The sequence below is a fragment of the Danio rerio genome, chromosome 5, assembly GCF_049306965.1.
Source record: "Danio rerio strain Tuebingen ecotype United States chromosome 5, GRCz12tu, whole genome shotgun sequence".
Taxonomy (NCBI): Eukaryota; Metazoa; Chordata; class Actinopteri; order Cypriniformes; family Danionidae; genus Danio; species Danio rerio.
Genome location: NC_133180.1, coordinates 67,920,139 through 67,935,955, shown reverse-complemented (window position 1 = coordinate 67,935,955; position 15,817 = coordinate 67,920,139). Strand labels below are relative to the sequence as shown.

At 35.3% G+C, this 15,817-nt stretch overlaps 2 protein-coding genes across 6 annotated transcripts in view; both read right to left on the bottom strand.

Moving 5' to 3' along the window:
- akap10 (A kinase (PRKA) anchor protein 10) overlaps nucleotides 1-15,544 on the bottom strand; it is a 36,107-nt gene extending 20,563 nt beyond the window's left edge. For all 4 annotated transcript variants that reach the window (XM_005165576.6, XM_009301915.5, XM_005165577.6 and 1 more), the window contains exons 1-3: nucleotides 15,327-15,544; nucleotides 8,492-8,539; nucleotides 6,270-6,455 (exon numbers count right to left, since the gene is read on the bottom strand). In XM_005165576.6, coding sequence (XP_005165633.1) covers nucleotides 6,270-6,455; nucleotides 8,492-8,539; nucleotides 15,327-15,348 — 256 coding nt within the window. In that variant the 5' untranslated portion in view covers nucleotides 15,349-15,544. The remainder of the gene's footprint in view (nucleotides 1-6,269; nucleotides 6,456-8,491; nucleotides 8,540-15,326) is intronic.
- lrwd1 (leucine-rich repeats and WD repeat domain containing 1) overlaps nucleotides 1-15,817 on the bottom strand; it is a 779,065-nt gene that overhangs the window by 214,221 nt on the left and 549,027 nt on the right. The window lies entirely within an intron of this gene.

The window sequence follows — 15,817 nt, the reverse complement described above, 5'->3', positions numbered from 1 at the left end:
TTACCAAAATGTGACACTATACACACTGCTGATGACCGATTGGTCGGAGAAAATGGTCACAACCAACGTGATTACGTTTGCGACATGATACACGAATCCTGACATATTTAAACAGTCAACTGCAGTCACTGCTGTGCTTTTGGATCGCACTGTATAGCTGGTTTAATGCTACTTGAAGAAAAAGCTGCCTGAAATGGTAGCATTATGTTACAAAAAAAGGTTCAGACATTCCCCTTGTTAGTTGTAGATATGGAATGATAACCAGTTACTAGGTTTACCAGGGTTTGGAAATGTCAAGGTTTTAAAATCACAAAAATGTTCTGTTATACAGTTTCTACGATATACTGTGTGTAATATTATTTCACATATTTTAACTAATCTTTTTACACCTGAAAACCAACATCCTATATACAGTAGATATGTCTGAACAGTGCAGTGGCTTACTTTATATCCAAAGAAAAGAAAGATGCCTTTTCATGTTGTAAATAAATCTGTGTTTTTGACACTAATGAAGATAGCAGACGTTTCAATTATTTAGCCTCCAAATATTTAGTTCCAAAATATGTCAAATGTAAGTTAAAATAAAATATTTTGCATTCACACAACAAAAATTTTAGTTTTTTACAGACAGCTAAAAAAAACATATTTTAGAGCAGTAATCACAATACCGTGATATTTTTATCCAAGATTATCATACTGTCAGAATCTTATATTCGACCCATACTTAGTTGCAGGACGAATGGGAATGGGATGAAGGAAAAAAAAAAAAAAACGTTTTCAGTAAGTCATGGAAGTAGAGGTGGCACAACTATAGTGATAACGACACACTTAAAGCAGTACTAAACAGTAATGGAGATGCAATCTGAGACAAGCAAAATAAAATCAAAGTGAGCCAAGCCAATGACGAATTTTACAGAACCGTAGCATGCAGTGGAAAAGCAGTTTCAAAGAAGCAACAACCAGATAAGGTTTGGACTGGTAGCAAATAGCTGCCTTATTTATGTAGTGCAAAATGTACTCAAAAACTGAAACCAAAACAGAAGCCAATAAATATAACAATAATAAAAATATATAAAAATATATAAAATAAATCTCATAATATACACAAAACACTATGAAAAAAATATTAAGTTCATAGCATAAAATAACATGAATTCTAAAAACAAACATCTAATAAAGTCAAAACACAAAACATTAACAAAATATACGAAACAAAATAAAGTAAAATAAACTATTAATAAAAACAAGTTAAAAACAAAACATAAACAAAAAATACCTTTAAAATAAAAAGATGCCTAAAATGGCAGCATCATATTCAGTAAAAGAGGTCCAGACATTCCTCCTCTTAGTCGCAGGATGGATGGGGGTTACAGTAAATCATTGTAGTAGAGGCGGCACAACTATAGTGATAACCCCACACAGTACTAAACTGCAATAAAGATGCAAACCAAAGCGCACCAAGCCAATAACAAACTGTACCGTACCATATCATGCAGTGGAAAAGCACTTTTGAAGAAGCAAAAACCAGACAAGGCTTGGACTTTGTAGCAAACAGCTGCCATATTTGTGTAGTGCAAAATGTACTCATAAAAACTGAAACCAAAACAGAACCCAATGAAAATAACAATAGAACATAAAAAATTTAATATAAAACTAAAAATAAGAAAATATCAAGTATAAAAAAAAATGATAACCAAAATACACTCAAAACACCATGAAAAATGAAAAAAAAAAATTCAGTTCATAACATAATCAGAATGCTAAATTCAAGTCAAAACATAAAACATTAACAAAATAAGCAAAACTAAATAAAAAACACTACCTATAAAAACAAGTTTAAAACAAAACATAAACAAAAAATACCATAAAATCAAATAAAAAGAACAAGCAAAACAAAAGAAAAAAATCCCAATAAAAACAAGTTAAAAACAAAAAATACCTTAAAATAAAAAACAAAACAAAATTAAATAACACTACCAGCAACCAGCATGTTAAAGACAACAAGTTAAAAACAAAACACAAACAAAAAATAAAATAAATAAATAGTATATAAAAAACAAAATAAAAACACTACCAATAAAAACAACACACAAAAAACTAAAGAACAAGCAAAACAAGATAAAAGATGAAAAAACACTACCTATAGAAACTATTTAAAAACAAAAACAAAAAAAAATGTAAATAACAAATAAACAAGCAAAACAAAAGAAAGTAAAAAACACTACTATTAAAAACAAAACATAATCAAACCCAGACCCCCCAAAAGAACAAATTATTAAAATAACCAAACACACAACACTGAACAAAACATAACACAATAAATTCCCAATAACAAAACGCACATTAAAAGGTTAAAAATAATAAATAATTAAATACAACACATAAATAAATATAATAAACAATAATATAACAACAGTCTAACGAACATAAATAATCATAATATTCAAAACTTGGCCTGGCATAAAATATCAACACTACAATAGCTAAACAAACACATTCTGTACAAGTGAACACCATTGATGCCTCGAATTCAGACTTGTGGCATCTCCAGATCACACCCAGCCATCTATTTCTAATACACAGCAGCAGCGCAAACTCTGTTCCATAAATCAACAAACAAAACAAATCTTTTAATAGAGCCGGGACCTCCTTTGAATGTGTCGAAAGAAAGGCCACACCCTCCTCTTTCAAAACCAGAAGATTGGGTTTAACATACATTTAACTAGGAGGTGAACTATCCAGTAACACAACGCAAAAGAGCCGGTAAAATACTATCCATCTTTATGTAGGTGTTAAAATATGACGTTAAAGGCATTGTGCTTGTTAAAGTCACCTCGCAACACTGGTTTGTCAACAAATACGTTTCAATGTTGCTTTTCTTTACATGTAAAAGAGGAGTCATTGTAACTCAGACAAGACCTTCTGTGCTAGATGATAATGCTGAAGATGACATTTACAGTATGAGGATTAAACATAGTAACATTTATATTTAACCAATTTAAACAATGGTTGCAAGAATTGTCTCATCTTTTGGCTTAAAAATATTCATATATAAAGTTTTTCAAAATATGGAATCCCTTTGTAGGATTTCTGAAGAAAGCTGATATGAATATTTGGTCTATATAGCTGTAACTTGTATCACCTGTTACTATTATACCATTGTTTGCTTTATATTGTATTTGTATGTTTCCAAGTGATTAGTTGCAGCTGAAAGGGTCTCCGCTGCGTAAAACATATGCTGGATGAGTTAATAGTTCATTCTGCTGTGGTGACCCCAGATTAATAAAGGGACTAAGCTGAAAAGAAAATGAATGAATGAATGTATGTGTATGTACAGTGCATCCAGAAAGTATTCATTAGAGCTGCACAATTAATCGTTAAAAGATTGCGATCTCGATTCGACCCCCTAAACAATCTTAATCCAGCATTTCTACGATTCTGCCAATCATATTTTCAAATTCAGGAGAGAAGAAAAGGCGAGTCTTTTCATTGTTTCACAAACGTTGCTCAGTGACACGGACACCTCCAAATGATGTTGAATGAGTCACATACTGTATTTATAAGGTAAAATTCACCTAAAAATGTCATTTTTTGTCTTCATATAATGATGTTTTGGCGATCGGGAAATCACACGTGACGTGAGCTGTTATCACAGAAAGGGCGCGCGCGCTCTACTTAATGATAGATGCTCGCGCGCCTACTTTAGTGAACAGAACCTGCATATGTTGTGAGTAACAGGTAATACAGTTGTAAATAATATTCAGTTTGTGGCACAGAGTGATCGTTTGGGAGCCGTGTGCGAAGTATGAACAAGCACTTACCAGTCAAAACGAAACCGAAAGTGTGCACTTCATTTAAATAATCATATCGCATATTAGAGTTATGATTACGACAAGCATTTGATTTGTTATTTCTTTTATAGCGAACCCACAGTTGTGCATAAAAATAAATGTTTACAATGTCAGTGTAACTACTCTAGCCTATATATTGTTGAATATAATCTGATAATGGCAAATGTCTGATTTTACCAGTGAATAAAACAGTCTAATATGACAGATTGCAAGCATATATCTCAAACATAATAATTCAACATCAGAATTATTATAAGTAGAATAGAATTATTTATAGAAACCAGTAGACCTACACATAATATTATTATCGAGGTTGTGCCATATGTTTGTTTTTACCATACCTTTATTTCACATATACAGAATCGTGAGAAGATCGTGATCTTAATTTTAAGCAAAAAAACAAAAACAAAAAAATAATCGCGATTCTCATTTTAGCCAAAATCGTGCAGCTCTAGTATTCATAATGCTTCAGTTTTTCCACATTTTTATGTTACAGCCTTATTATATATATAATAACCAATAATGACAATGTGAAAAAAGATTTTCTGAAATTGTTGCAAATTTATTTAAAAAAAAAAAACCTGAAAAATCACATGTAAAGAAGTATTTAATAATGCTCAATACTTCGTTGATGCGCCTTTGACAGCAATTACAGCCTCAAGTCTTTTTTGAATATGATGCCACGAGCTTGGCACACCTGTCTTTGGTAATTTTTGCCCATTCCTCTTTGCAGCACCTCTCAAGCTCTATCAGGTTGGATGGGAAGCGACAGCGTACAGTCATTTTCAGATCTCTCCAGAGATGTTCAATAGGATTAGGTCTGGGCTCTAGCTGCGCCAAGCTATTAATGAGATTTAAACATTTCCATCCATATCTTTTTTTTTTTACCAAACTACTTTTTTGTCAGCTATATAAAAATCAACAAAATAAAACGATACAGACATAAAGATAGAGAAGATTGTGTCCAACGTCCATCCCTCACAGTATTACATTCATGTGACTCTGATTTTATTTTTTTAGTTTACAAACAATGTCTAGCAACTTAGTCAAATTATGTATATTTATTATTTCATCTGATTAATTATTGCAGATAAACAGATTCAGAGTTGTTTTTTATCTTCCTGAAAAACAGACCAGGAAACATTCACAACATATAATAACCTTTTTACCGGGTGGATTTGTTATAGTCAAATACTTGTGTTAGACATTCATAAAAGAGGCACTTGTAAAAGTAACAGACAAACGCACAAGGACATTTTCACAGTGGCATTTAAAATAGGGTTAAAGTTTGCCTTTGCACCAACCACAGAGCTGTAAAAGGTTAAGAGATTACAGCTCTCCACATACAAATCCAGCAGGCCAGTGCGATGCAAAAGCCATTTCAGTAACTCTCTTAACACTCCTGGCAGCTTCACAAAATCCCCTCTCTAATGTGATAATTCCTGCACCGTGGGCCACGGACACACACGTCACATAGAGTATTAAATGCTCAGCACAACACTGTACAGGGTGAAGTTGGGTCAAAATGCATTTCAGAGAGAGAAGAAAAAAGAACAGATAAAAAGTCTACTTGCCCAATAACTCTACATTATTTTTTTAACCAAAAAAAAAAAAAAACATTTTCCACATTCAAACAAAAAAATTAACAAGTTTTGAAAACAGACGGGTTACAGTAAAAGTTTAGGATTAAATAATAATTAGGGGTGGGGATGTCAGGTGATCGGAAATCGGGCCCGATCACACGGTTTCAGACTTGATCGGAATTGGACGTTACCTCTCGATCAGGACTCAAATATAAACATATGACGCTATTGGTTAAATACCAGCAAAGTAGAACATGTAAGCAGCTGGAAGCGGAAAAGCACGAGTATGTCTGCGGTCTGGAGGTATTATAAAGTTGATGACGACAACATTGCCATGGCAAACCGTGAGATATGTAAACTTGGGATTGCCAGCTGGGTATTTTAAGTTGAGCTGCTACTTGTTTTTATATTAGATTTTTTTTATACATTTACTGTTGCAATAAAGTCCAAAAATGAAGAATTGATGTTATTTATTACTTGATTGATATCAACAATTCAATTTTTGATATCAGCAATTACATTTATGAAATCAAGAACTGAATCGTTGATATCAAGAATACATATCCTGAGAATGCATAAAAGTCAAAACGGCTTGCCATTCTACCCCTTCTTTCAAATTGGTCAAATTGGGTGCATTTCCGTTGAATTGTTAGACCAGCTGACTGTAGTATTTGAAACCATCATTTGGGAAATATCTTTAAAAAAAAATTTAGAGGAGGGCGGATCCTTTTGACTTCAACTGTATAGATTGCAGAAAAACTAAATTATGCTAAACAAAAAAATCCTTATTCATGCTCCAAAAATAAGCATTAGGAATAATCCACATCAGGTGTACCTAAGTCTCCAAAGTGTGCTGCCTCCATGTGGCTGGGCTGTTTTTTGAGGATAGCAGTGCGGCCGCGGGCAAAGGAGTCCATGTTTGCCGAGATAGCACTGATGGCCACATGGCTGGGTCCTGCCGCCTCCAGGATAGCATGATGATTCCGGCCACTAAGTGAGGGGGAATGGGGCGACACTGGGGCTGGAGAGACATAGACAGAAGAAAAACATCAATACAAAGCAGAATTCTAGATTTTACGTCTCAGGGATGCAAACGGGTATGGAGTAAAAAATGACCAGCACATGAATGTTTGGGAATATTTTAAGATGTCATGCTCATTTCTAGTTACTTTAAGGGTTCTTTCATGTCTGTGGTTCGGTTTATTTGGCCCGGACCAAGGGCAACAAATGATAGATACATTGTAGCATTTTCTGTAGTTTTTAGGTCATTTTCACACTACACCGATTGCTTTGGTCTGAACCAATTGAAAAGAACCAAAATGCAGTCATGTGACAAAATGCCAGATGTTATTGGATGCATTTCCTAAACTGCTTTTTGAATGGTCAGAATTAACGTGTGGGGAAAATACCAATGAAACTCCCGCAAGTAAACAAACCGGCAGACACAAAATGTCACTTTTGACTATGGAGGGACGACTGCTCTGGCTGATTGTATCCCAGTTGTCATAATATCCTATACAGTTTGTATACATCACTTTAGAGAAACTATACATTTCAAGAATGAAGCGCGATAAAACAATGATTTAATGCATTGCAAAGGGCAAATGCACATCGCAAGTCACTTCAGGAAGAGGCGTCATTTAATTTATGCTAAACAGTAACATGGTCAACTTTCATAAATATTACCAACAATCCATCAGGTAATGTTTTTCCCTCTCTTTGTCTGTTTAAAATTGTAAATAGAGCGCTGTCAACAAATATTTTACCTCCACACCACATAAGATAGGACAGCGTCTCCAAATTAGTCCAAAAAGGCACGGTACTTTTTGTGGTTGGGTCTGTTATAGTTCAGATCATGTTCTCACCACAATCAAACCGCTTAAGGGTTCGTTTGAAAGTGTACGGAGATGGTGAAATAAGTTTTATGTAGGGCAAAACAACCCTAAACTAAAAGTCAAAAATGTGTTTATTATTATTGATTGATTATTATTACTGAATAAATAAATGTAGAAGCTGCATACATCAACAGTCCAAAAAACTGTCATGGTGACCTATAAAATGATTCATTTTATTTTTGTATTGTGTTTTTTATTATCTTATACGTCCAAACATTTTACCAAAATTTAAACAAATACATCTATAAAAGGTGGTGATATGCTAAGACTATTTAAAGGGGTCCTATTATGTCCCTTTTTACAAGAGGTAATATAAGTCTCTGATGTCCTTACAGTGTGTACGTAAAGTTTCAGCTCAAAAAACCCCACAAATAAGGTTTTATAAAACTTTGAAACTGCCCCTTTTAGGCTTTGATTCAAATTGTGCCGTTTTGGTGACTGTTGCTTTAAATTCAAGTGAGATTGTGCTCTTGGCCATAGGGCGGAGCTACAAATGCCTGTGCCTCAGTGAGATCATTACTAATGGACAGGGCTTTCCACCTCTGATGACATGTACAAAGGGAGAAAGTATGATTATATAAAATGGAGTTCATTCATTTTTATCATCAGAGGCTTGTTAGATTCACACACCGCTGCCACACAACTGTGTATAAAAGTGATTTTTGCATAACAGATCCCCTTTTTTGCACGCAATTTTGGCTAATAATACATCTGTCAAGATTTAATTCCACAAGAACCACCGACAGGATGTGCATTATCCCTAACTTAGGAGAGACTTTCCAAAATCTCAAATTATCTTTTAATATTAGGTTTAATTTTAAACAGAACATGTTTTGTGCATTTGAAAAGAAAACAAAAGACTTCACAGTCTAAAGATAGATGCATTTTATCAGATTCTTTTAACTTGCACACCTTTCTTTCAGAATGGTCTATCAATGTTGGTCAAGACAGTTTAAAAAAAGAAAGGCATGAGCTTGACATCCATGCAATATTAGTTAAACACAGAAACACATTAGGTGAATGGTCCTTCAGTCTCTCAAATTTGGTGACACTACATGTCAAAGTCACAAATCTGACATAAAAGAGGACTATCGTGGAAATAACTTAAGCTGCAAATGCAAAACATGAATTGTGACGTGTGGGTTTAGCACTAGACACTTACCTTTGCTGGCTTTAGCATCTGCTGGTCTCTCAGGTTCCTTTCCTTTAGCTGTTAAATAAAGAACAAAGCAAATATTACTTACATTTATTTATTTATTGTCAGGATTATGAAATTTGGCTGATGAATAATTGCTTAAGGATTAACAGTAATTAATTGTCTTTTTATGATTATATGCCATGTTGGTGGCCATACAGAATTCTAATTGTTATTGTTAACATTGTTGTTATGCAAATGGTTGAAAACGAATACGTTGTTAGTCATTTTTGTCATATTTTGACATTTTTTGTATATCAGACTGTGAGATCCAAACATAACTTTGTATGATAAAAATACGACTTACATGAATTGTCAATGCCTACATTTAATGTCAATACAGTGGCTTTGTCATGATTTGTGTGCACTACGCTATTTAAATAAAACATTACAAAATATTGTGATTGACTTTTTTGTAAATTGGCCTTAAAATATTAAAGTGATTATGACAATAATAACACATTTGCACACATGTAACAAACACACGTTTCTGCAATCAGTAGTAAATATCCAGCATGCGCTTTCAGATGGAGCAGCATGTAACAGCACAAAATAAATCATAAACTAATTATTTGTGTGATAAAGAAACTGAAGAAATAGTTGTTTAGGTGTAGTCATGTAGTGAACTGAATGCTGACCCCAGAGAGTTGTGCAGTGTGAAAACAACTGTAATACGACAATTTGAACTTGCCATAAATTGCACGATTATTACATGTTGCATCATTTGTCATTGCTGGTGTTTGATTTAAACTACATTGTAAAAAACAATTAGTTGACTTTAAATAAGCGAGTAAACCCATTGCCTTAAATTAAGTAAATTAACTATGTTCATAATTTTAAAAAAATTAAGTAAACTCAATAGTTCTAAGCTATAACAGGTTTACTCACTTTCTTATGGTAAAGTCGACTTGTCGACAGAACCCAGCTGGGAAAAAAGGAAAGCTGTAAACTCTCTCTTTCTCTCTGCTAGATTGTTCGTGATGTAACGTTTTATCTCCTCTCTTGGCTGTTGTTAGCAATAAAAATAATGCTTCTTGTGGATCCAGACACGAGCATGTCTGCAAAGCTCTCTCTCGCTACTGGGATCAGCTGATCACTGTGGCCGTTTAACATCAGTGTACATGTCACTATTTGCTAAACAGCCACGCTGACTGGCTCAACAATGCTCAAAGCAGGCAGTATAATATCGACATTTGTTACAAATGTTTATGTTGTTCTGTGTATTTTCATTTTGTTTGATTATTTTGTTGCCAAGTGAAATATCAAATATACGTCAAAGATATCGAATTGAAGCGAATCAAATGGCATAAACCGAACCGTGAGACCAGTGTAGGTTCAAACCCCTTCTTTTTATAGTGTAGTTTCATTTAACCTGTTGGTAGAGAGATGCCAAACAATTTAAACAGTCTGTCTCAAACCAGCACAGTGCTTTTGCAAATTTGAAAGTGAAAGTAAAAGTCACGCATCCAAAAAAGTGCCTATGTACTTTAATTTACGTCTCCCTCTTGTGCCTTTTAGGGCGTACTCACACTATGTACAGTTGCCTTGAACGCTTGTTGCCTCACGCTTGTCTCACCCTACGGCGCGCGCTCACATTGCATTTGGGCCTGGGCACGCTTACGTCATTGATGATGTGCTGTTCTGTTTAAGAAGCGCTCTTGCTCAGCACAGTGGAGATTTCTTTATATCGTTATATAATTTTAGTCGTTTGGGATGCGGTGACATGAAGTCAAATATACCGCCGAACATATCAAACACTTTTGACGCTTATAAACAACCATAAAGTCCTCGTGCTGCAGGTATTAGGAGATTTGCTAAAGGTGTAGCTGTCGTGCAGTGAGAGGTTTGCATCTTTAATAATCTACGATAGTTTGCGTTCATTAAACAGTAAGAATGATTAATAAATCCATACGAAACCGAGCCCAAGTGAACCATGCTGGCACACCTCTTCCAACCGGGCCAGAGCCGGCCAACTGAACCGCGCCGAGCGCTCACACTTCTCAAACGATTTGGGAAACGGGCCTGGGCATGGTTCGGATAGCATAGTGTGAGTACGCTCTTAAAGTAACTGCAGAAATTACGCTCATCTGAAACAACCAGTTTTAAGATTAAACATCCACGATTTAAAATAAAAAAAGACATTTAAATTACATTTACATTAGATTTCTATATTTGTCTCATCAAATAAAGGAATGAGGCAGTAGTACTGATTCACACTTTGCCTATTTTTTGAGTCTTTGCACTTTATGTTTGTGAATTTGCATGGGGTGAGGCTGCAAATCTGTCAACAAAAAGCACTGCTGGCAGACAAACCTGCATCACGGAAAACAAAATGACAAGCTTTTCCATGAAACCAGTTATTATTTGTGAAGAATGCAAGCAAAGACAGGAGAGGATGGTTGCTGATACTATGTGCAGCGTGTCTTACATCATTTTAAGCATTTCATAATCCACTGCTGCGCTCATAACATACATTTAACTTGTGTGTCTCTCTGGTGGATGAAAAAAGAGAGAGAATAATAAGGACTGGACTATATAACAAAGAGAAAAGGAGGTTCCTGTTAAATAGGGCATGGGCTAAGAGGGCATCCTTCCTTCCCTTAGGGCAGCCACACTGATTAACGCTCACAGACTGAAGTCACAGGATACATGTGTACGCTCTTTATCATGTGAACAGAGATACTAGGAAATAATAGTTGCTTTATGTAGAACCAAACTACAGATTCATTTGATGGTTTATTATGCATGACAAACTAAAGACTACTATTTGTTTTGATCAATTATTTCTTGTTATTTTTCCAGTTGACTTATTACCAGAATTTTTATTTTTACTATTTTCTTCCATGCCTGGTAAACACTACTTTAAACATTTCCAGGTTTTCCATGACCATATAAAAATTTTAATAAACAATATCTGTTGGAAAGAAAAGGAGGATAGACATTCATTAAATAAGGCAAATTATTATTTTTTTAAGTATCTTGTCACGACCTGTGTTCTATAGACCTATTCAGTCCACTTAAAATTATATAAATACACTCACTGGCCACTTTAATAGGTACACCTGTCCATCTGCTTGTTAAAGCAAATTTCTAATCAGCCAATCAAATGGCAGCAACTCGATGCATTTGGGCATGTAGACATGGTCAAGACGATCTGCTGAAGTTTGAACCGAGCATCAGAATGAGGAAGAAAGGGGATTTAAGTGACTTTGAGCATGGCATGATTGTTGGTGCCAGACGGGCTGGTTTGAGTATTTCAGAAACTGCTGATCTACCTGGATTTTCACGCACAACCATCTCCAGGGTTTAAAGTGAATTGTCAGGAAAAAGAGAAAATATCCAGTGAGCGGCAGTTTTGTGGGCGCATATGCCTTGTTGATGACAGAGGTCAGAGGAGAATGGCCAGACGGTTCGAGCAGATAGAAAGGCGACAGTAGCTCAATAACCACTCGTTGCAACTGAGGTTTGCAGAAGAGCATCTCTGAACACAAAACACGCCCAACCTTGAGGTGGATGGGCTACAGCAGCAAAAGACCACACCGTGTGCCACTCCTGTCAGCTAAGAACAGGATACTGAGGCTGAAATTAGCACAGTCTCACCAAAATTGGGCAATAGTAGATTGGAAAAACGTTGCCTGGTCTCTGCTGCAACATTCGGATGGTAGGGTCAGAATTTGGCATCAACAACATGAAAGCATGGATCCATCCTGCCTTGTATCAACGATCCAGGCTGCTGGTAGTGGTGTAATGGTGAGGGGGATATTTTCTTGGGACACTTTGGGACCATAAGTACCAATTAAGCATTGTGTCAACACCACAGCCTACCCGAGTATTGTTGCTGACCATATCCATCCCTTTAGGACCAAAGTGTACCCATCTTCTGATGGGTACTTCCAGCAGGATAACTCGTGATAAAGCTTAAAAATTCTCATCCTTGTTTTTTGAACATGACAATGAGTTCACTGTACTCAAATGACCTCCACAGTCACCAGATCTCAATCCAATAGAGCACCTTTGGGATGTGTTGGATTGGGAGTTTCGCATCACGAATGTGCAGCCGACAAATCTGCAGCAACTGTGTGATGCCATCATGCCAATATAGACAAAAATCTCTCAGGAATATTTCCAGTATCTTGTTGAATCTATGCCACGGAGGATTAAGGCGGTTTTAAAGGCAAAAGGTGGTCCAACCTGGAACTAGTTATGTGTACCTAATAAAGTGGCCAGTGAGTTAGATATTATTTAACTTTACTTCACTGTATATATTATTATACTATAGGAGTTCATTGAATAAATAAATTTTGAGCAATGATGTGAAAAGACTGAAAACACTGCATATGAAGCTATTTCATAACTATGCTTACCTCTGTTAAATTTATGTCATTTAGAAATAAGGTCATGTCAGTTTTGGAATATGGCTTGGATATATTATGAATTAATGATGCAGCACAAAATTTGTTACATTAATGCAAACTTATCCTAATAAACAAAATCTGATTTTTTATTTACATTTAGTTTTATTCCAGCAGAGGTATCAAAAAGTAAGTGTCTTTAAATATCAGCCTCTGAGTATTGTCTTGACAATGGGATGACTTGATAATCCAGTTCGTTCATACCATGAAAGATCGAAAATGTGAAAGACACTCCTTGTAAAACAAAAATACATCCAGGAATGTTATTCTATAACCAATTCTAAAGGGATCAATCTAGGCATGGGGCGATAACCGATTTCAAGGTTTACCGTGGTTTGGAAAAGCTGTTTAAAAACGCTAAAACTTTGCTATATTGCTATGGTATTTACATTTTTTTACATGTTGTCAAATACTTTTTTTAGTGTAACACTATCTCCAGCTGAAACTAAACATCCACATCAACGATTAAGCCCACGATTCAGAAAACATTGAAAAACAATTGATAATTAATTGGGTAAGAAAATGTGTTTAATATTTCTCCTAAAATGTGCATTTCATTTTCACAATTAAGATATCTTAAAGGAATAGTTCACGCAAAAATGAAAATGTTTGAAAATGACATTCCTTTTTATAAAATGTGTTTTTTCTGTCAGCGGACAAATAGATCTGTAATAAATAGATGCATAATAACATTTATGTTAGTTATAGTTCTTTGAAAAAAAAAATCATAATGTGAAATTTAACTAAAGCCGTTAAAGTTAACAAATTTAACATTGAACAGGAGTTAAAATTGTTAAATTAGGAAAAGAAAATCACTTACAAACAAACATGCAAGCATGCTATAGACCTCAACAGTCAGTGTCGGCCCATGCAAACAGGCAATATAGGCGGTCACCTAGGGCCTCGCGTTTCTTTGAGGGCCCCACGAAAGCTACTCTTGTATATTTGCACAAACCCCATTGAACACAAAACATCAACGGTGAGAAAAATATAACGTCTAAAATTCATTAAAAGAATAGCTCTGTGTGATTCATACATGACCAGTAGCTGAAAACAATAATAAATACACAACAACAGTATGAATAAAATGAGAAAGTATTAGAAACATACCCAGCAGCACCACACTTTGTATAACACCACCTGCGATCAGCTATTGGGTGAACTAGAATGATGTAACGTATTCCTACACAGATTCCACATAACTCTACAAATTGCTCACGGTCAATTTAAACCCTTAAAAGTGTGCTCGAGTGTAAAGTGATGTAATGTTACACGTGTCCAATTTGTGCCCTTCCTCCTAAATTTTTTATTTATTTTATTTCGTTTGCATTATGTGCAATTTGTTTTTACAACACACTTGCACTTTCATTTGCAATACTTTTCATTACTTGCAAACTTATTTGTTTAAATCTGAGTAAATATTTTTACATATGCATTTTAGATTAAATATGTTACAGCAATTAAAAATATATACACTTAAATGTTTAAAAAAAAATTGTGCTTTCTTCTCACTTTTTTTTGTAGCTTTCTTCTCACTTTTTTTTTTTTTTTTTTTTTTTAATACAATAGTGGGCCCAATTTTTTTAAACTCACCAAGCGCCCCTCAACCCTACAGGCCTGCACTGTCAACAGTGCAGTGGCTTACTTTATATCCAAATAAAATAAATATCCAAGACGATATCCTTTTTAAGTTTTGAAGTAGTGAAGACAGGAGAAGTCAATGATTTGTTATATTTATTTAGCCTGACATGTTTAGTTAAAATAATATATGATGTGTTAAATGGAAAAAATATTGTTACATAAAGACATTTAAAAATAGTTTATTTTAGAGAAGTAATAACAATAACAAATGAGACCGTGATATTTTTATCCAAGGTTTTCATACCATCAGAATTGTTTACCGGCCCATGGCTAGATCAAATTAAAGTTTTGGGATCTTACACTGTAACTTATGTGTCCTATGGGAAATTACTGCCTCATTCCAAATGATATACGTGAATTACTACATGGCAACTGTCAGATGACTGACACTATAACAGGAGTATTTCTAGAATGTACACGAGAACATAAACACAACTGGTTTGCTTGTTTTTTTTACCAGAATGAAGTGTTATTTCTACAGAAGATTGTAACTATAGAAAAATTAAGCTCTCATTTGTTGACCTGAACAGCAAAACGTGCACATGAACCGCGAATGCCACATCCTGATTAGCTGATACACAGAAAAGACAATCCTATACGCATATAAAGGGGATTATATGAATAATAAAGGCGTTTTTGGTGTCACGTTAATGTGTACACGATCTCCAGAAATGCCCAGAGAGTCCAGCGAGCACCCCATCATCACCACCACCACTGCCATCATCATCATGGAGCGGCCACTTCCTTACCTTTCCGCCTGAAGAACGACATGATGAATCTGAAGCTGTGAACGCGCGCTCAGCTCAGAGACAACATCCCGACGACTCCCGATTCCCTTCATTCATATCACTTCATCGCTTTCATAACGCACATCAGCGGTCACTGGCAAACCCGAAAAACGTCCAGTCCCCGCTCAGCTGGCCCGGTCGCCATATTGTCAATAAACGCCTCACTTCCGGAGTGTGTCTGCGGCACAGCGCTTCTGCTGGAATTATGGGAAAAAACAGACAAGTGAAAAAGCCTTCATTCCCATACAGGCCACATAGCATTGCTCGAAAGCGCGTTGATATTTTATGAAGGGTGCTATTTTTTTATTAAATGATATGACGGCAGCGTCCTGCATTCATGTTGTGCCTTGTAGTTAGCTACACACTAGCCAAAACTGACTAGCGTATGTAGCAGATGTGCAGTATTAAACAATTTTTTGTTCACAATTTATTTATTCAATAAGTTCATGTGA